Source organism: Plectrocnemia conspersa, unplaced genomic scaffold, assembly GCF_051122295.1.
Source record: "Plectrocnemia conspersa isolate PC_06_02 unplaced genomic scaffold, ASM5112229v1 ptg000013l, whole genome shotgun sequence".
Lineage (NCBI taxonomy): Eukaryota > Metazoa > Arthropoda > Insecta > Trichoptera > Polycentropodidae > Plectrocnemia > Plectrocnemia conspersa.
In genome coordinates, this window is record NW_028277177.1 from 3,427,083 (window position 1) to 3,447,544 (window position 20,462).

A 20,462-nucleotide genomic window follows, 5' to 3' on the forward strand; every position below is an offset into this window, starting at 1 on the left:
AGGTTGAAAACATAAACAGACATATGGAATTTAATGTTAGTTGTCAATCATTCTGGCATATATTGATACAAAAAAAAAAGATTTTTATAAATAATATTATTGTATATATAAATCTAATTATGTCATTTTTAAAAAGTATACGTATATAAAATAGTATGCGTAGTATTATATAATTAAGTGATTAACTTACACAGAAACATACAGTAACATATTTTATAATAGAGGATGGTTATATTAATGATGGGCGTGAATAACTTGACAAGTCAAAAATATCATCATTTTATGAAAAATACGGTTAATGTAACAAAATTATATTGTACGATACTGTTCCGTTAAATCTGTTTTTATTCACAGCATAGAAAACAAAAAATTCAAATTTAATGTATCTCGAGTTATCAAGTTATTCACGCCTAACGCGGATATAATAACAATTAAAGATGTTCTATTATCGTATTATATTAAAGAATATAAATAAGTGTTTGTATTAATATTTCGCTAATATAGCTGCATGCCGGTTTACTGCAGTTCATTCCAAACCTTGATATTATATGTATATTTATCATTTTTATTGTAAAATATGATCAAAAATCACCACCACTCAAATAAAAAAATTAAACTTACTTTAATTCACTATGTTTATAATATTAAATATATAAATAGATATACATATATAAAAAAAATACAACTTATATAATCACATGGTAATGGTTTTTTTATTTGTCGTCAATACTTATTAGATAAAAATTGCAAAATATATCTCTAATTTGGCATACAAATATAATGAGATTATTACTAAAGTATTTTAATTTTCATTCGTTGATGTCAGTACTGAAAAAAAATGTAAAAAATAAATACAGTGTATAAAAAAAATGTCAAATAACTAACCTTTCCTTAATAATGACTAGATTAGAATTGCCTTTTTAAAATGAATATGCATCACATCAATAAACATACAATAAAACTTGTGTAATTAGTAAGTGGTAGCTCGAGAAAGTACTGTGCAACTATTCGGAGAAGGTTTAGATATGATCTATATATAGTATGAAAAATATGGAAATAATAGGATATACAAAAGAAGCACCTCGTCTTGAGCCGCCACTGTTTATAATGTCAATTTAAAATTTGGCATATAGAGCAATAATATAATACACGTAACACAACGTTTTTACATATAGACAATAATAAACTACAAACGTAAACAATTCACTAAGAAATTAATAGAGCAAGTACCTACACGCAGAGTCGTATTATTTCAAGGAAAAGGCACAACGTTCAATAATGTAATGAAAAACTACGCCTGATTAACCCTTTTAGTGATACATATAAGCACAAAGTCACCACGGTTTTATCTTCATGTTACATAATATTATAAAGTAGTGGTATCGTTATACATTCGGTGAAAATGAAAGTGATAAGAGTTAGATTGCAAAGTAAATGTGTAGTCCTGCGAAGCGTTTCTCATGTTTAGAGCTTACATTTGGGGTTTTCTATGAGGTTTGAATTGGCGAAGACGTTGTTAGGATCCAGCTCTTTCTTAGTGGCTTTGTATATATCTACGCCGACGTCCGAGACGGTGTCTCTGTACCACTTGCGTCTCAGTTTACCGATGCCGTGATGATGCGATATCGAACCTGAAATGTTTAAAATATAATATAACAAATTATTGTGCTGAAATCATAATAAATTGTATTGGTGTTCATCTGGCTTAAAAACATCATATATTAACCATAACCATTGCGCTATTGGAAACACTAAATATCAAATATCGACCCATATACTTTGGATGCTCTGATCTAAACACTGTTTCATGTAATTAATCTTTGAAGAAGCATTAATCTAGGAATAAACGGATTAACATACCAATCAGGATCAATCACGCATGTGTCATTTGCTTTCTCAACCAACCGTGAACCTAAATTCATCTACGCTTACATTCATTATTCATTCCTTATTATTATTTTATCAATTGAGTAAAATAAACATGCTGCAACTGGTATCATATATTGAATCGTCTTTTAGGTAGGGTTTTTCGGGTCTGAGTATCCGAACTCGGACACTTCAGGCTCAAGTAAAAATGCCCAGTCTATGAAAAAAATATTGTTGTATTTTATAAAAACATACAGTATGTATAAATAGATCTACCAAATTTTAAGATATACACATAAAAATATCTATGAACGAAAGATAATAAAATATTTAAAAAATTGATTTACATAACTTGCAAATTGCTTCATATTTCGGTTAATATAAGAATGTATCACTTAGAAGAAAATAATTAAAATCACCTGAAATCTAAAACAATGGTGGTATAACACATTCAGTTTATATTTCATGTATTTTTTTGCCTGACATAAGCCCAATGTGTTACAACGAGGTACGTCAATCAGACATAATGAATACTTACAAGTAAGTATTAAAAAAAAAATACAAAACTAATACAAAGGCATTCTACAGTTTTCAATCGCACACATCTAAGTTTCGATATTTATGTAACATTTTCATGTAAATATCTGTATTTAAATTATTAATTGTGTATTTCTTAAGCATAATGTTTAGTCAATCAATATATTTTTAAATTACCTCCAGAAGCTATTATTTCATCTCTGGCTTTCTCTTCTATGTGCTCGTAAACTTTCAAGGCATCTCTGATTCCGTCGCCTTTGAATCCAAAATAGAAGTAAATACAGCATCCAGCGTCATATGTCTGTGTTACTCGACAAGATATCAGCTGATATTTGATGTTGTGTGCGTCGCATTCTTTCTTGAGGCAGTGCTTCACGTTTTTACACAGCGAAATGGCTCGGTCCCATGGCACAGACGTTTCAAACGATTCGGCTATTATGTTGTAGTCGTAGGCCAGGTCCTGAAATTAAATTTCATACATAATTATTAATATGCTACAAATATTACTTGAATAGATTATTATCAGAGGAACATTTTAGTAAGTTCAAGGACGACCTGGTACAAAGAAACATACATATTTTTATAGAATTGTTTGGCCTCTTTGGGCAATGTTTACCTTTGAATATAAATTTATACATATATATGGGCAGAAGCTACTGTTGTTTCAATAATAAATTATCTACACATGTTTGCAAAAAGACGAGAATAAAATTCACATATCATCTCTTCAACTAATCCAGATTTTTATATATCTTAATATCAATCGGTGACACCAAATTAAAAATATTGTATTATTACTAATAAATTAACTAAAAATGTGTTTAATACCCATGAAAAATATAATTTAATATAGATCTACTATATTTTTATAAATACATATGAGCGAAACATATCAATTTAGCTTACTTGCAGAGAGTAGTTTAGTTAGTAGTTTTTTAAAGGAATTATTTCGATTTGCGCATAATTCTGCATGCAGATTAGGTAATCACTAGAGAATACCGCTCACAAGTCTTTAAGTAAGTCTGCAGGTAAAGAATTCATAAATAAACCAGGACATATACGGATCTCCGTTTTATTATATATATTGAATAATATTTTGTAGGGAATGAAAATAAAAAATATTGACAATAAACTGTCCACGTTTATATTTAGAATTGAAGCGTTTCTTATCCATAAACTACAACTTTAAGCCTTTCACATTAATTGTTTTAATTAACCTTTCTTGTACATACAAAATGTATTTTAAATTCAATCTAAATAAAATGATTTCTAAAATTCAAGTGGTTATTGTTATATGTTATATACTAAGTACTCGAAAATATTGTTGTATTTTATAAAAATCAGAAAGTAAGTATATCTATTAAATTTTTACTTATTAATATGAAAAACCTATAAAACAACAATATTTTTACATATACATAAAAAAATTTAAATAATCATAAAATAAATTTAGCTAATTTAGTTAATATATTTAATAATGTGTCGCTGTTGACAAAAATATTTGGTGCGCATAAAAACGCCTACCGATTACGTCATCACTGAAAAATACCATTAACAAATCAAGAGTCGTTATGATAAGCGTAAGATAGTAATACATTCTTAAATCAACTAGAGCATATTCGGATATATAAGTTATTATTATTATTTTGAAAATAAAAAGAATAAAATATAACAATAAAGTATTGTAGGACTACAGCATTTTAGTCCATAACCTACAACTACCCTAAGGTTAATTTATTAGCCATTCTTGTTGTATTATAATAACGACTACCAAGTACGCCACTCACAATGTTAACGTGCGTAAGTAGTAATACATTCTTAACACAACCAGATCTTGTGCATATCTAAATGTTTATAACCAAAAAATATTTTTGTAAAAATATATAAAAAAATTAACAAATAAATTTAGTCAACATTAAACATCAAAACGACAGGTAGTTAGAATGTTTGGTTATTAAATACATATAATTCATAATCATCAGAAAGAAAAATAAATAAACTAATTTTTACTACATTATTATATTATAATATAATAAACCCCCAGATCCTTGTTGCACGATTATTAGGTTTGTAGACAAATCATAAATATTTTAATAATGGTTTCAAACTTCGCTAAATTAATTTATAATCGTGTAAATATTATTTATTGTTCATAGATGTCGACATATATATAAAAAAATTAAAGTAGATCTGTATTAATAAAATATTTACATACTGTTTTTATAAAAATAATTTGCAACAATATTTATATTTTTCTTAATTTAAAAACTACTATTAGAATAATATTTTTTATTTTATTTAAAACTGACATTTTCAGTAATTAAATTTTGTGATAATTTATCAATATTTATATTAACATCAAGAAGTACTAAAACTGTTTTTTACTATTAAATTGCCATTTTCTTAACCAGGGACGTAATTACAACTTTTCCGGGGGGGGGGGGCAAAAGTTGGCTAGTCATTTTCTTAATATTTCAATTTCATTAAATAACATGCATTTTTCTGGGCAAATTCAAGATTGTCCTTTTATAATTCACGTCAAAAGCAATAAAATCGTGCCATCGCAGTAGTAACGCTTGTTTATCTATCGTTTTTTATAACAATATTCCGACTTACAATGAGTGAGAATCGAATTAATCATATCTAAACCGAATTTTGACTAATAGGAGGGCGCAAAAACAATTATCACTTCTCAGAAGTCAAAAATTCACGTCAAAAGCAATAGATATGCACTAACTATGGAGCAATATGAGAGATGCGACGGCTGGATTATAATTAGTTTTAGAACTTTCATTAGGTTAGGTTTGGGTTTGAACAGGAAATAGACGTTTCGCAACTGTAAAATTAAGTCATGTTAATTTTAGAGCAGCATATAATTTCGTGAGTTAAATTATATTTTCGCTAGTAGAAATATATATATTAAGTTCAAAATTTATTTGGCCTTTACCTTTACTGAAAAATACACATTCACTGTAACATATATACATCGCATGTAAATATATAATACATGTGACATATGAAAAAGTTGATATAATATAAATATTATACTGTTTTTTTAGATTTTTTTTACCAAGAATTTCAGCTTTTTTAACTTTCAATGCCGTAGCTCGAGTATTTTGCGCCTGGGGGCAAAAATATGCTATTTGCCTCACCCTTATTTTAATTTTTTCTCACAATTTTTGAATACGTTGATTATGTGGAAAATTCCTAAATGTTGACATAAATTTTCACGGCAGTAAAAATTTAACTACACTAACACTATTATTTTTTTAAGATCTAAATTATGTTGTAAAGACTTAAATAAATGGTAATCTGATGGTGCAACAGTTTTCCATCTAAGAGCATTAATTTTTTCTCGCATGGTTCGCAATATGAGGCAGGCGCGTCGCCTTGTTCTCGTCGCTTAGTGCGTGTGGAATGCACACGCTCTGTTTCCACGTCTTGCCAATATTTTTTTAACTGCTTTGAATTCTAGACCATGAATATTCTGTCTTATCTGTTAGCTCCTGAATCGACATCTCTGTATTGGCTTAAAAAAATGACGTCACACTTTTGTAAAAGTAAAGAAATAAAATGTTTGCAAATTGTCTATTCAGTAAAAATTGCTTTTGAAACATTAAAAATACCATAAAAATAGTTACATGATAAAAAAAAGCCCTAGTTATGCAATTCGGCCCATAGCTGTTTCTCTAAACATCCAGGCCTTTCACTCGCTAGAATTAAATATTTTTATTATATTTTTTAAAACGACACTTACCCTGATATATGCTATAACAAAGGTCAACAAATAGCCTCTCTCTCCATTTCTAGCACCAGCTGGAATTCCACCATACTGGATAGCTATAGCGTTGATTTTCTTTTCGTGTGCGATCACGTCATCTTCATTCCCTTCAAACAGCAGAGTTGTGACGCAAATCTGATCGAAATCGAACCCTTTGATCTTAGAAATGTAAATATGCTTCAATCCCTCCACAAATGATCCCAAATACGAAGCTGTCGGTCTCAGTGCCTGTCCAAATTGAAACTGCTCGTTATCCATCAATCTGATACTAGACGGCTGGAGACGCTGACGGGCCACTTCCCGCAGACAATGCACTCCGCTCTCAAAATCTGGAAACACTATCGAACCATACCGCGTGTGCTTAGGAACTGGTCTGATTTTGATCATCACTTCCGTGACAACCCCCAAAGAACCTTCAGATCCCAGGATAACTTGTTCAAAATCCGGACCGCACGACATTCTAGGCACTCTGCAGTTCTTCTCCAAAACGCCCTTAGGAGTAACCATTCTTACATGGACTAATAAATCTTCAATGTTTCCATAAGTGTTTTTCTTCATCCCGCTGGCTCTAGTAGCTACCCATCCGCCTAGAGAAGAAAACTCGTAAGAATCTGGCTCGTGTCCTACGGTGTACCCCAGTTTCTTAAGCTCCCTCTCTAGATCTTGACCCAAGATTCCGCTCTCGCAGCACACCACTAAATTTTCATAGTCGATCCACAATATACTGTTCATTTGAGTGGTGTCTAATGATATGATGGCTCTCTTCTCCTCCTGCGGACACTCCACAGCACCAGAGACAGAAGTGCCTCCACCGAAAGGTATTATGACAAGATTCCACTTCTCGGCCAGTTCCACGATCTTCACTACTTCTTCGTGACAGCTAGGCCAGACCACGATATCAGGTATGCGGTTGAATTTATGACACCTGATCATGTCAACGTCGTGAAGGGTTTGTCCGTGGCTATGCACCACTCTGTCCATGTTCTCAATTGAGTGAGATATTTTTAGAGACTCAATCTCGTTTTTTACTTCCTGGCTGATTGTGGATTTCGGGTAGGATGACTCTAGCGGCATAGACGCATTTTTGGGGTCGTTGGACATGTCCATGTCAAACTTTCTTAATGCCCATTCGGTAAGATAAGGAAGGTCTAGTTCTCCGATGGGGTATCTGAAAAAAAAAGATATCAATTGTTAAACTAAATAAATATGAAACGATATAATTATACAATGCTTTACAAGCTAGCTGGATTATAAAAAAAACAGAGCTAAAATAAAAGCTTTTAAAGGTACTATTAATAAATAAAATAGTAAATTAACTTGCTTTGAATTATTAATTACTCTGAATAACATTTTAATTTTTTTTTGTAACTTGCATAACAGTACAGTAGAACCCCCAATAACACGGTCAATTGCGTGTATTTGGGGGACTACAAAATACTCATACATATTTTTTCAATATGTACGTACGAATCAGGCGCGTGTGTTGAGATATCCTTTTTTTTGCTCGTTCACATATAAAGTAACGGACATCCAAATATCATGCCCGCAATTTACTATATATTTTACAAATATATATGTAGATTATAATTTTTCATTTTTGCACCAATCATGCAATATTTTATTTACAATTGTGTGTTTTTTACATTGGCAGCACTGCTGTTAACTAACATATACCTCATTGTCGATTGTCAGTTATAGGGAGAAAGTTCACTTAAAATAATACGTAAAATCAGTAAATGTTCAAGGGCAGCTCAAGACACTGCAAGACCGCGGTTGACAGTTTTTGTTACATATGTGGAACATAAGGCCATAATAATGTGGCATCCTTTAAAATGGCGTGTAACACTTTACAAGTGCATCGAAATATTTTAGCAGGTAGTTTTAACGGTAATTCTGAGTACTATATAAAGAAATTTGTCGTTTTTAATTGCTCAATTCGACCTTTATTTGTCGTTTTAATTTTTTTTTTAATATTTAATATATCAACATATAAAAAAGGCTAACATAGCGAACATATTCTTATTATATTCGCATATTAGCTGGCCACACACGCACGGATCTGCCCGCCGGATTTGTCCGAGATGGATGTCTGACGGACAAATCCGACCGTGTGTGCTGGTAAAAACCTCGGACGGATCTGTCTGCAGTCTGTCAAAATAATTTTTACAAAAATAAAATATAATAATAATAGTAAATTATGATAAACATAAGTTAAAAATACACAAAAATCTGCGATTTTTTAAGAAAAACTTCTTACTTATATAATATTATTGTGGTTGCTATAAAGAGATTCCAGATGTTTGTAAGTCCTTACTTTTATTTTATCCAGCTTCTTTTATAAAATTAATTTTGTTGTAATATGTTTTGATTTCAATGCATAAATTATATTTAAATTAAGGATGTGTTTATAATTTACAGATTCATGGAGCAGAATATTTTTGTCGTAAGTGATATTCGAGTATTTGGTTTCTACTCTTCTACATCTTCTAGTTGGCATATTTTTACCTCAAGGTCGCAAATAAGTACAAAAGCTAAATTAACAATCGTTGATTTTTATTGCAAGACAAAATGAAAATTTATGGAGACAAAGATTAAACAAGATCTAAGCATTACAATATCAAATAAAACGTGCTAATTGATTAAAATATCAATAATATTTATGCAATATTTACGTAATGGTAAAATCACGAATTCATAAAAATCACTGAATTGCTTGAATAAGCAAAGATGTTTCGACATTAACCCTTTAATTACCGAACCTTTCGGGCGTATTACATATTAAAAGATCTTATTTACTCTTGAAAGAATACAATATTAAAAATACAGTCGATAGTCTATTAAAAATGTAATTGATTATTTTTTTCGATTAAAATTTTTGCAGATTTCTGCAATTTTTGCCAATAGAGCAAAAGTCGATGGAACGGATTTCGGCAACTAAAGTGTTAACTATTTTACAATGTGATTTTTTCTAATGACGAATTTGATATTCACGATATTATCTTATGATGAATTAATTAAATTAAATAAATTATTTCAATGACTGAGCAGAGAAGTTTCGACATTAACCCTTTGATTGCCTTTCAAGTATTTTTATAATACAAGGCAAAATAATAGTATGTATTTTATTTTAATTATTATTTAAAAAATATATAAATTTCTAAAGGAATGCAATGTGAATTTTTTTTTGTGTAATGAAAAATATTAAAAAATCAAAAACACTACATACGAGTATTAGAAACTCGTGATTCATTAATAAACAAGTGTAATGGCTGCACGCTCTTGGAGGCTGCATTGTTGCATCATTGTTTGAAGCAGTGTTTTCCAACCTTGGTAAAAAAATATGACTGATGATTTGAGGTATAACTGGAAGTTGAATCATGTTGCTTTCCGTTCAGATATAATGATTTTTAAAATGCAATTTGTAATTTGTATTGGGAAAGAAATGACCAATGAATCTTTGATGATCGATTATTAGAATATTGTAAGAGTTAAATTATATAACATTGTAAACAAATAATTGAAACCATCTAAAGAAGTAAGTTTTTAGCTTGAGCAATATTCTTAAAATACCGACTAAAATACAAAAATAAGAAAACCTAAAAGTTTCGTAAGATTAAAGATAAATGACACTCCTGAAAATTATTATACTTATGTTCTTATAAAATAATTAAAAATACCAATTAATGTTTATTTTATTAAAGAATAAATACTTCACTCTTATTAACATAATATAGCAATGTACATATGTTTTAAGGAAAAAATATTAAGAATAACTACAATAAAAAAGTGGTTTCAATTTATATTTTTATTTATATACTAAAAACTGTAACCTAGGTCGCCGCGAAACGTGTCAAGGACGATATTATAAATCAAATTTGGTATTGAAGCTTTTTTCCTGTTGTCTGTGTAATATTTCATTTAAGGATATACGATGAATGAGTTTATGCTTCATTATCACCTTTAGAAACGCAATTTACAACTCTAATATCACAAGAAAGGTAACACAACAGGAAAGTTTTTAATTTTTTCATTTATATACAATCAAGGTTCTTGGAGGAGTACAATTTTTTGAAGAATAAAGGAAAAATGTTGTTTACGAAATATTTGGTATAATAAGAAGATGTCTATTGAGTGCTCTCGAGACGAGTACGAAAGAAAGCGACGGTCTCGTCATATTTGGATATCCAAGACAAACTTGAACTACTCTATTCAAACACCATAAAGCGCTTATAAACGGTTGACAGAATGAATGGATGAAGGTTTCGCGGGGACAAAGTTTTACAGCCTATTACGGGTCAAAGGTTTTTCCTGCAAAATTATGCATGGCTGCAAAAAGGATCAATGTCCATCTTTGAGATGCTTTTCAAAGGCACACGTACATGTGTATACCTCGTGCTATGTCTCATAGTTACTTTTTCTAAAATAAATGGCAAAAACATTAACAATTAATCACGCAAGCTTTAAATTTAAAAAAAAACGCGTCACAGTTTACTTGTAATTTAAGATTTATATTCTTAGTATGACACTTTTATGATATTTTATCCTTATATAATCTGGTTACTCAATTGTATGCGAATTGTCTGGTGACGTATGTAAATTGTATATATAATATGTATACACTACAGTCTATTGTGAACCATGAACCAATTAAGTTTATGACTATTTATAAATAGATGTGTTACAAAATAGTAAAATTTAATAATAATTAAAAAATCTTTTGTAAGAGGACAAATAAATATATTAACATTTTATTATTACTTAATTTTGATCATATTTTATTGCCAATGTTTTTTCAAAGTCCTATACGCTGACACAAAATTACACACATGTGCAAACAAATAAGAAAGTCACACGTAAGATTTTTAAAATTGACAAATCAGTGATAGATAATCAGGCAATTAAACATGCTTAAAATTCTGTGCTATATAAAAAATAATGGGCTTGATAAATTAAATAGTATCCTAATAAAAAAATGCTTTTCTAAAATATCATTTGTGTATTTTCCCACTGTCTTGAAACAGTCAAAATTCATCCAATCAAAAAACTCATGAAAGAAGATTACCTTCCCATTCGTTGCTCAGTCAAACATTTAAAAAACTTATTTTAAAATTATGTAAAATTATGAACAAACAATTTTGATTTTGCAAAATGCATTCAACGACTCGCCAACTTTGGTTAAATAAACACATTTTTGCTAGTTTCAACATGAAAAAAGTAGTACAGGGTTATTAATGCTAGATATATACAAAGCGTTCGACATAGCTTAACCTATAAAACCTCTGATTATAATTTGCACATCCTCATATTATTACCAATATTGGATCATTATTCTTGAATATACATTCATACCTAAAATGGCAAAGCAATATTATTTTACTAAATTAAAATTCCCACAGAATAATTTGCTTGGACCACTTTTCTATATTATACATATACTAATGACATTCCTATGAAAAAAATATAGACCTAGCGATGTATGCTGATGACACAGCCATCACAACTAGTTTTTATACCAATTACAAACGTCTTTACACAGCTTGAACAATTATTTTATTAAATGGAAAATTTAAAAAATCAAGAAAAAACGAAGCAATATTTTTTTTTGCATTTTTTTATTCAACACGCAGAAAACGCTTCTTAGTAAACAAAGAAACTGCGTCAGATACTTATGTATACATATGGATTCCAATTGAGGTCACAAAACCGAAATTTAAAAATAATAGTATTATATTGACACTTAATTAGACCGGTTATAATACGCTTGCTTGGTGTGGAGTAACATTTTTTTCTGAACTCATATAACACGGTTTTTTTACTAACGTTAAAAAATGTAATACCATAAACATTGCTATAATCGTACAAAAATATACCATACAAATATTTTAAAAGACCATATTTTATAGAATCGATAGACTAAACTTAAATTTAAATATAAACATAAAATGCATAAACACATACATGTATTTCCTTAGAGAAATAAATTTATTTTCTTAGTTGCCTTAAATCTCTAGTTAGATTAATATATTTGTAGTGACCACACACAGGTGACCACGTTTGAAAGGGTCTTTGTCTTAAAATTGCGTTAATTTACTGTAACCAAAATGATTATCCATAAACAAGGAAACAATATGTAAATAATGTAATAAAACTCTAACTAGATTCCATCCTGAGTCTCACTGGATACGAAGTCATCACCCCCTAGGGTGCAACAAGCCCTAAATATGTATATAAATAATATTAAGCTTAATACTTTTAATTTAATTTAATTTTTTGTATTAGTAACGGTCTTTTTTAAATTTTAAAACAGCAACTTATACTTATTTCAATGTAAGTATTTTTATATTATAATAAACGTTTATATTAAATAAGATAAATTGAAAAAAGCGCGTGTCAATTTAATAATTTATTGGCGATTCGCGTTCTGTACGATATGTTAGTTCGTAGCGTCCTCGAATGTAGCTCCATTGTCTGGAATACAAGTGAAGCAAAGTACTAGAGAGAATTTAAAGAAAAATAATAATTTGGATCGTATCCGTGTATGTATTCTAGTGCCTTTTTGCTGGGAACATTGGAATAAAACTCATTCATCTATTCAATGAAGCACATTTTAAAGCTGATACTTGCCGGGTTCGATCATTGATAAATGCACGTCGCGATCGCGCCCCTTATTCTTAACCGCCACGCTTGAGAACGCATTCTTACACAAGCTTATCAAACACAAGGATGTTTTTGTCGATGTGTAGTTGGAAAATAATATGTAAGATTCTGTTTTTTGATTGTTTAATTGTATATTGACCATCAAGACACATTGGGGAAACCTGTCAAGTAATGTTGGTTAAATTTGTTTTACAATTCGTATCGGGTCTGGGAGATCGGAATTAGTGATTATTATATAATTTTATTCTGATATATCATAGATCAGATTAGGTTTTCCTAGATTTTCTTAATCTCACGGGTGAATTATTGAACATGCATGTATATCAACATGTATTGAATTAACTCTGATAATAGTTTATAATTAAAAAAATATAATATAATTTTAATACTAAAAAAATACATACATACATATATATATATATATATATATATATATATATATATATATATATATATATATATATATATATATATATATATATATATATATATATATATATATATATATATATATATCTACTCTCTTCTATTTTTTAACGTTTCAATCATTATCTTCACCAAAATTTTTTTTTATGAATTATAAAAAAAACAGGTCAATTTGCAAATGTAAAAATATCTCGAAACACTTTCATGTAAGTTAATATGTTTGTGCCTTGAGGTATTTTTTATGTAATACACTATTTTTAACTTGAGAATTTGTATAACCACGTAACATTTATTGTTTATTATAGTTATAGTTTTGATCGTGACATTTTTTTTTTAAATTTTATTAGCACTTCTTCCAGCTTGTCTGCCGACTAAAATGATGTTTTTTCCTCAATTTTGGTGCTCACGTTTGTGTAACAAGTCTTCACTTACACACCAACAACCATTTTCTTCTCAGCCGCACCTGTGTTTACACAGAGTACTTCTAAAACGAGTGACCCAAGATCGAAAACGCCCTTGGACGTCAGTACCGATAAAAAACTCTAAACACTTTCTATTGTCATCATCCTTTATCGCACGATATTTGTGTTTAAATTAACACCATCGGTCAACATTAAATGGTCATTTGATTCGGCAAATTTAATGGAATCCATTCAAATGGTATACAAGCGCGAGCATTTAGAAAGTGATTGCAAAAAAATAAGTACACATGTGTGAACAATAAACGAAAATCAAAACTAAATTTCACTTCCAAATGGACCTAATATATATTCCAAACTGTGGATAAGCTGAACGAAAGAAATCGTGACTGTGCAGATGACGTTAAAGATAATATTGAACAATCGACGACGATTTTCCAAGAACTTGGAATCGAATATACCTAGTTATTGCTCGTTGAAATCCTAGCATTGCATATAACAAACATACATCGGATTGAATAGCAGTCACTCTTTGTAAATTTACGCTTAAGTTGGCTAATGAGTGATTTTCAACATTCGTGTACATGTTCGCTATGTAAATAATTATGTGTACGTGCTCTTTGAGGAATAATGACAGATTATTTCCTAGATTTTAACCTATTTTTCATTGAAAATTTATCAGCTGTTTTAATTATACCACAAGAATTATACCAATAATAGGCCTAATATTTGTATTGAGTTTAAAAGTCGACATTTCTGACTTTTCTAGTTTTTGACAGACTATCACTATTTTTTATTAGCGTTCAATACAAAATTAGGAATGCAGGAAAATTAAATTAAAAATATAAAACAAGTTTCAGCTTTTACCATGTTGATATTGGCTTTATTATTTTCAGTTTTAAGCGCTGATATATATTTTTTAGAATTTTTAGTTTGTTATTTTTCATAAGAAATATTATGATTCTTCACCCAGTTTTGTTATTTGCCCTTTATATATTTTTTTTGTGAAGCTATGTATACGTAAAAAAAATCGTAGCAAGGCAAATAAGACAGCTCGATATGTCAACGTTGTATAGTTTTTTTTGCTCATGGATAGTTATGAGCTGAAAGCTGCGTTGGAAAAAGATCTCAAACAATGTGTGAATCAAAGTTTGATTGTATAATAGTATTTTACTGATACTTAACCATTTGTAATTAAATATCAATGTAAAGAAGCTATATATATTAAGTCAAAAGAAAACTTGTCTAAAAGCTTGGTTTTCTTAGCTGTCACGGTATAAAAGTAAACCATTTTTATATCATATTGTTACGTGTGATATAAAATAAAGGGCTTAGCACAATGGATAACGAAGAAGTGCCATAACACAGTTCAAAACCAAATAAGCCAAAAAAAATAGTCTATGTGTTTGGGTCCAAGAGATACGACCCAAGAAAATACTTCTAAAGAATTACAGCTAAAATTAAATCAAGTGTTCATCTATCTTTTAGTTATAAACGTATTTAGTGTGGAAGCTTTATATTTGTATAGTTTGAAAGCCTATTCTATATATATATATAACATTGAAAGCCAACTATGCTATAGCAATTTTACTCTTTGGAAAGACTTATAACACAATTTCTTATTGGGATTTTAATAAATAAGAAATAAGTTAATGAAGCGATAGATTATATAAATTTTATGATTTTTATTAGGTTTTTTTGTGGCTTTATAAATATTAAGAAAAATACAAGAAACAGAAAGTGTGAAAATATATTATTAATAAATTTGCGGGGTCTTAATCTTAAGACACTATGTCGCTTTCTAAAGGCGTAAATTTCTGAGAAACGAGTAAATCGATGCACGATCCGAAAACTTTGCAGCCTTGGATATTTAAGCTAAGACTCCGATGAGGAGAAGGAAGTCATCAGCAGCCACGCCCATGACGCTCACATCCCGAGAGGAACTGAGAGGTATTAACTTCCGCTGTACACTTGCTGTCACGCCACCAACTAGACATTTGAGGACCTCCCACGGTCATCATCCCTGCGCCAGCTTCTCCACCACCACTCGGAAAAAAACATCTCGCCATTATTCCTCTGTCGCAATTATAATATAATCTAATAAAACTCTAACTAGATTCCACTAAGCGTCTCACTGGCTACGAAGTCACACCTCTAGGGTTCTCAAACTTTAAATTTTAAAACTAATTATAGTTTTAGAACTTTCATTAGGTCAAGTCCAAAATACAATCATTTTTCATGGAGAAAATAAGCAGAAGAATAAGTACAGATAGACGTCGCATCTCACATATTGCTCCACTGTCTGCATTTCGATATTAAACTATGTTTTAAGCATATAATAGCTATCTTACTATCGCATATTACTATATAAGAAGGCTGATAAAAGTATTTTTAAACCGAATTTTGGTCAATAGGAGAGTACGAAAAACAATTATCACTTCTCAGAAGGCAAAAATTCACGTCAAAAGCAATAAAATCGTGTCGGCGCCGTCGCAGTGGGAACGCTCGGTAACGAGCGTTCTCACTGCGACGGTGCTGACACGATTTTATTGCTTTTGACGTGGATTTTTGACTTCTGAGAAGTGATAATTGTTTTTTGCGCTCTCCTATTGGGCAAAATTCTGTTTAGATCTACTTTATTCGATTCTCTATAAAAAAATGATAAGCGCAAGAAAAATACTTATACAAAAAATAGAAAAATCAGCTTTAATTATATTTAATGTGTACTATTTGTAATAGTTAATAACATATAATTAATATTTTAATTATACATAGTTGTATATTCATCTATAGTTTCAGATTATGTTTTCTAAAATTTTCATAATCTCATGAAGAATCGCGTTAGGTTTTACGGTTATGCAATTTGTGCGATACAACCATATAAATGCTATTGTTGGGTATAGCACTACGATAATAATTTAATTATATAACAATGGCGAATCTGCAATAATATGATTGTTAAATATAATTGAGGTTCACAATGAATTAGAGAAAATCGTAATGTTTCAGAATAGTACCGCCAATAAAGATGCAACATTAATAATCATGTTCTCAAATTTAAATAATGCACACATGCCGATTCATGGCTCATCCAAAGGATTACTAAGCATCTATATATACCTTGAGATGATATACAACACAATTGAGAATATATCCAAATAAAGCATGGTTATATAAATATTATAATAGCAATTAGTATATGAAACACATACATATATAAAATAATAAAATATACATTATGCATTATTGCATGCAATAAAATTCAGAAAATGTATTGCCTGTAGTAATGCATCAATAAAACATTTACATATTGATTGTTGAAAATAAAATTAATACATAAATGAAATATATGATACATGATGACATGTGCAAATATAAATGACCGTCATATTTTATATTTATTGTTATGATTAACTACCCTTGAACATCGTGTCATATATGAGCTTTAGTTAAATCATTATTGTGTAATTATATCTTACTAATAATATATTGACAAATTACTTAAAAACAGTGTGTATATAAATATGCAATCGTGAAATCATAAGATCAAACTGAACTGTAATGCACTAAAACAATAAACCTATGACCGCAATCATTAGGGTTCGTTATTTGCATTCAAACGTAACTATATTTTATTTATATGCATACACATACATACATATATACATTCTTGTTTAATTTAATGGAAAATATTATTATAGTAAATAATACAATACGTTGTAAAAAACGTTTTTTCCATTCAGAAGTTAAATACTCGTGTATGTATAATATAATATATTTTTTGAATCACTACAACCTTCTGTTTGCAATCAGCTGTTTTATTATATAATAAATTAAACCACAAAACAACACTTATTTCATTCGTCGCAAAATATGACAAAGAATGTTATTATTACTGTCAGATGGAATAAAAAGTGAATGCGGTATATTAATAATATCTTTGTAACCACACAAAGATTTATAAAATAAGAGAACTATTTCAAATCATAAAAATTTATCTTACTTTATAGAAAAATTATTATTTTTAAGATTTTTAATTCACTAAGATATGTTTCAATCTCCTTCGTGCAATAAATATTATTTATAGTATGATTATAGCAATTAAGGTGCCGCAGCGTAATAATAGATCTCATAATTGAAATACCAAAAGTTAATGCGCATAATTTGGATTATTGGAATCCATTTCTCTTCTTTGTGAGTTGGTAGTTAATAACTAATGTCTGGATTTAGCAATAATTTTGCTTATAGAGAAAAAAATATATAATTTGTTTCGAAAAATTAGTTAATAAAATACATTAATATTTACAATTAAGATGGTGTGAATAAAAATATAACCACAGAGATACCAGAATTTTTAATAATTCGGTATTTAGATGATTGTGCAATTTTATAAAAAATAGTAATGTAATGTAATTGATTTTTGTGACCATAAAAAGATTGATATGAATTCTGCAATAAAGAATGACGAATCATTCTAAAATATTATTGCCAAAATAAAAGTCAAATGTTTAGACAAAAAAGATGAAGCAAAACTGTGAAAGTAGTGAAATTGAAAAACATACTATATAAATGAAATTTGTACTAAAATTAAAAATAAAATATGGACTCATAAATAAATAAATAATTATTGAAATAAAGTCGAATTTTTGGGTTAAACAATATTCAAGAATATAAACTGAGAAAGAACTAGTGAAACTTTTGTTTGAAAGTTTAAAAAATGATAATAGTGAAATTAGCACTAAACTTATCATTAAAATATGAAATTAAAAACATAAGATTGACTTTATGGACTAATAAATATTTTATTAAATAATAATAAATATAGATTAATAAATATACATAAGCGAAATATTTCTTATTTGCGAAACGATCACGGGAAGCAATATATCATCGGAAGACAAAAAGCACCGTAGATGTGCATCAATTTTTAAAGGCATATACATATTTCGTTGTTCTAAGAAACTAGTGCAACGATTAGCTGGATGATCGCTGCATGATTTTGATTTTTAGCAAGCTTTGCATCCCTGAATATTGAGGAGAACAGGCTAGCAGACGTCCGTCCACCCGTGGAAAACATACGGTCATGGACGCTCACATCCTGAGAGAGACTCCATCATATGAGTACCGCAGCAGCGAGGAATCAACTTGCTACAGCAACCAGAACTCTAAGGATCTACCACGGACATCATCCCTGCGCCAGCTTCTCCACCACCGCTCCGGAGAATAACGATCTCGCTCATCATAGTATAATAATAAATATCCATTACTTTATGCTTTCGTATTATGAAATAAACGAAACAGCAAAAGAAATTTTAACCTGAATCTTTGACAGCAGTTCAAATAATTCTACGTTTGCTAAAGAAAAGAGAGTTTTCGATTAATTTTACCTTCAAAGTCAGTTAAAATAACTGTCGAAAGAAACTTCTGTTCGGATGTTTAAAAACAATAATAGTAAAATTCGTACCAAGCTTCTAATAAAAAAATAAAAAATAAATAAAACATACTTTATAAAATAATAAATATGTATGTTTTCGTAAAATTAAATTATACAGTTATTGACAGCAATTCAAATAAGTCTGCTTCTGTCAATGACGAAAACAATAAAAATAACGCAAAAATTATTTAACATTGTTAACTGCAATAGAAGTACTGAAACATTTGTTTGGTTTAGTTTTTAGTTTTTAATTGAACAATTGTTTTTATCAGAGCAACTAAATTTTATATAAAAGAAGGATTTTATTTCAAAAAACTAGTAGTATAAAATGTTTTTGAATTTAATTTTTAAGTAGAAATATGTTTTCCAAATAAACTAAATAAAAGTTGTGGGGGATCTTATTTTTGACTGTGACCAAAAATTATCATTTATTAACAATTAAGATAAACAAGACAATATAGTGTAAAGGATGGGACCACACAAAGGCCCTCGATACGACTAGAAAAAAGTGTCAAATAAATAACACACAAGGATTCTCCGGTGCATTGACAGAATATTTCTTTGTTGCGAAACGGTCACGGAAAAACAATATATCACCGGAAGACAAAAAGCACCGTAGAAGATGTCCATAAAGAAAATGTCAATTTTTAAAGGCGTATACATATTTCGTTGTTTTAAGAAGCTAGTGCAACGATTAGCTGGATGATCGCTGCATGATTATGATTTTTTAGCAAGTTTTGCATCCCTGAATATTGAGGAGAAGAGGCTAGCAGACGTCCATCCACCCGGGGAAAACATACGGTCATGGACGCTCACATCCTGAGAGAGACTCCATCATACGAGCACCGCAGCAGCGAGGAATCAACCTGCTACAGCAACCAGAACTCTAAGGATATACCACGGACTTAATCCCTGCGCCAGCTTCTCCACCACCGCTCGGAGAATAACGATCTCGCCCATCATAGTCTGTCGCAATTTATCAAATTCTCACTAGTTTCCACCTGCGTCTTACTAGCTGCAAAATCACACCTCTCAGGGTTAAAATCCCGAAAGAAGCTTGTAGAGAAAGCCCAGGACTATCCATTTCGACAATAAAACAAATTTCGAAAAAAGCAAACGATATCTCTGCCGAACACAAACAGCTACCAAGCATCTCCGGATTACATATTTCATAGAATGGAACGATCTCAAATTTACCATTACATATATACTAGTTTCTTCCCGAATGGTGGTCAATACTAAAAACCAAATACAAGAAGAATGAAGCGAATGAACGGAGGTATTGCGTTATGATGTTCCAGATGGTCAATTAGCACAATTGTGACAATAGTATTTCTTGATA

General features: G+C 29.8%; 1 protein-coding gene across 2 annotated transcripts in view; it reads right to left on the bottom strand.

Moving 5' to 3' along the window:
• Positions 1-654: 654 nt before the first annotated feature.
• Positions 655-20,462, bottom strand: part of Agps (alkyldihydroxyacetonephosphate synthase) — a 28,259-nt gene continuing 8,451 nt past the window's right edge. Inside the window, exons 3-6 of one of the 2 annotated variants that reach the window (XM_088202752.1) lie at positions 6,161-7,352; positions 2,581-2,863; positions 1,476-1,631; positions 655-828 (exon numbers count right to left, since the gene is read on the bottom strand). In XM_088202752.1, the coding sequence (XP_088058878.1) occupies positions 803-828; positions 1,476-1,631; positions 2,581-2,863; positions 6,161-7,352 (1,657 nt within the window). In that variant the 3' untranslated portion in view covers positions 655-802. Of the gene's footprint in view, positions 829-1,332; positions 1,632-2,580; positions 2,864-6,160; positions 7,353-20,462 lie in introns of those variants that run through there. The other variant, XM_088202753.1, reaches the window with a different exon arrangement.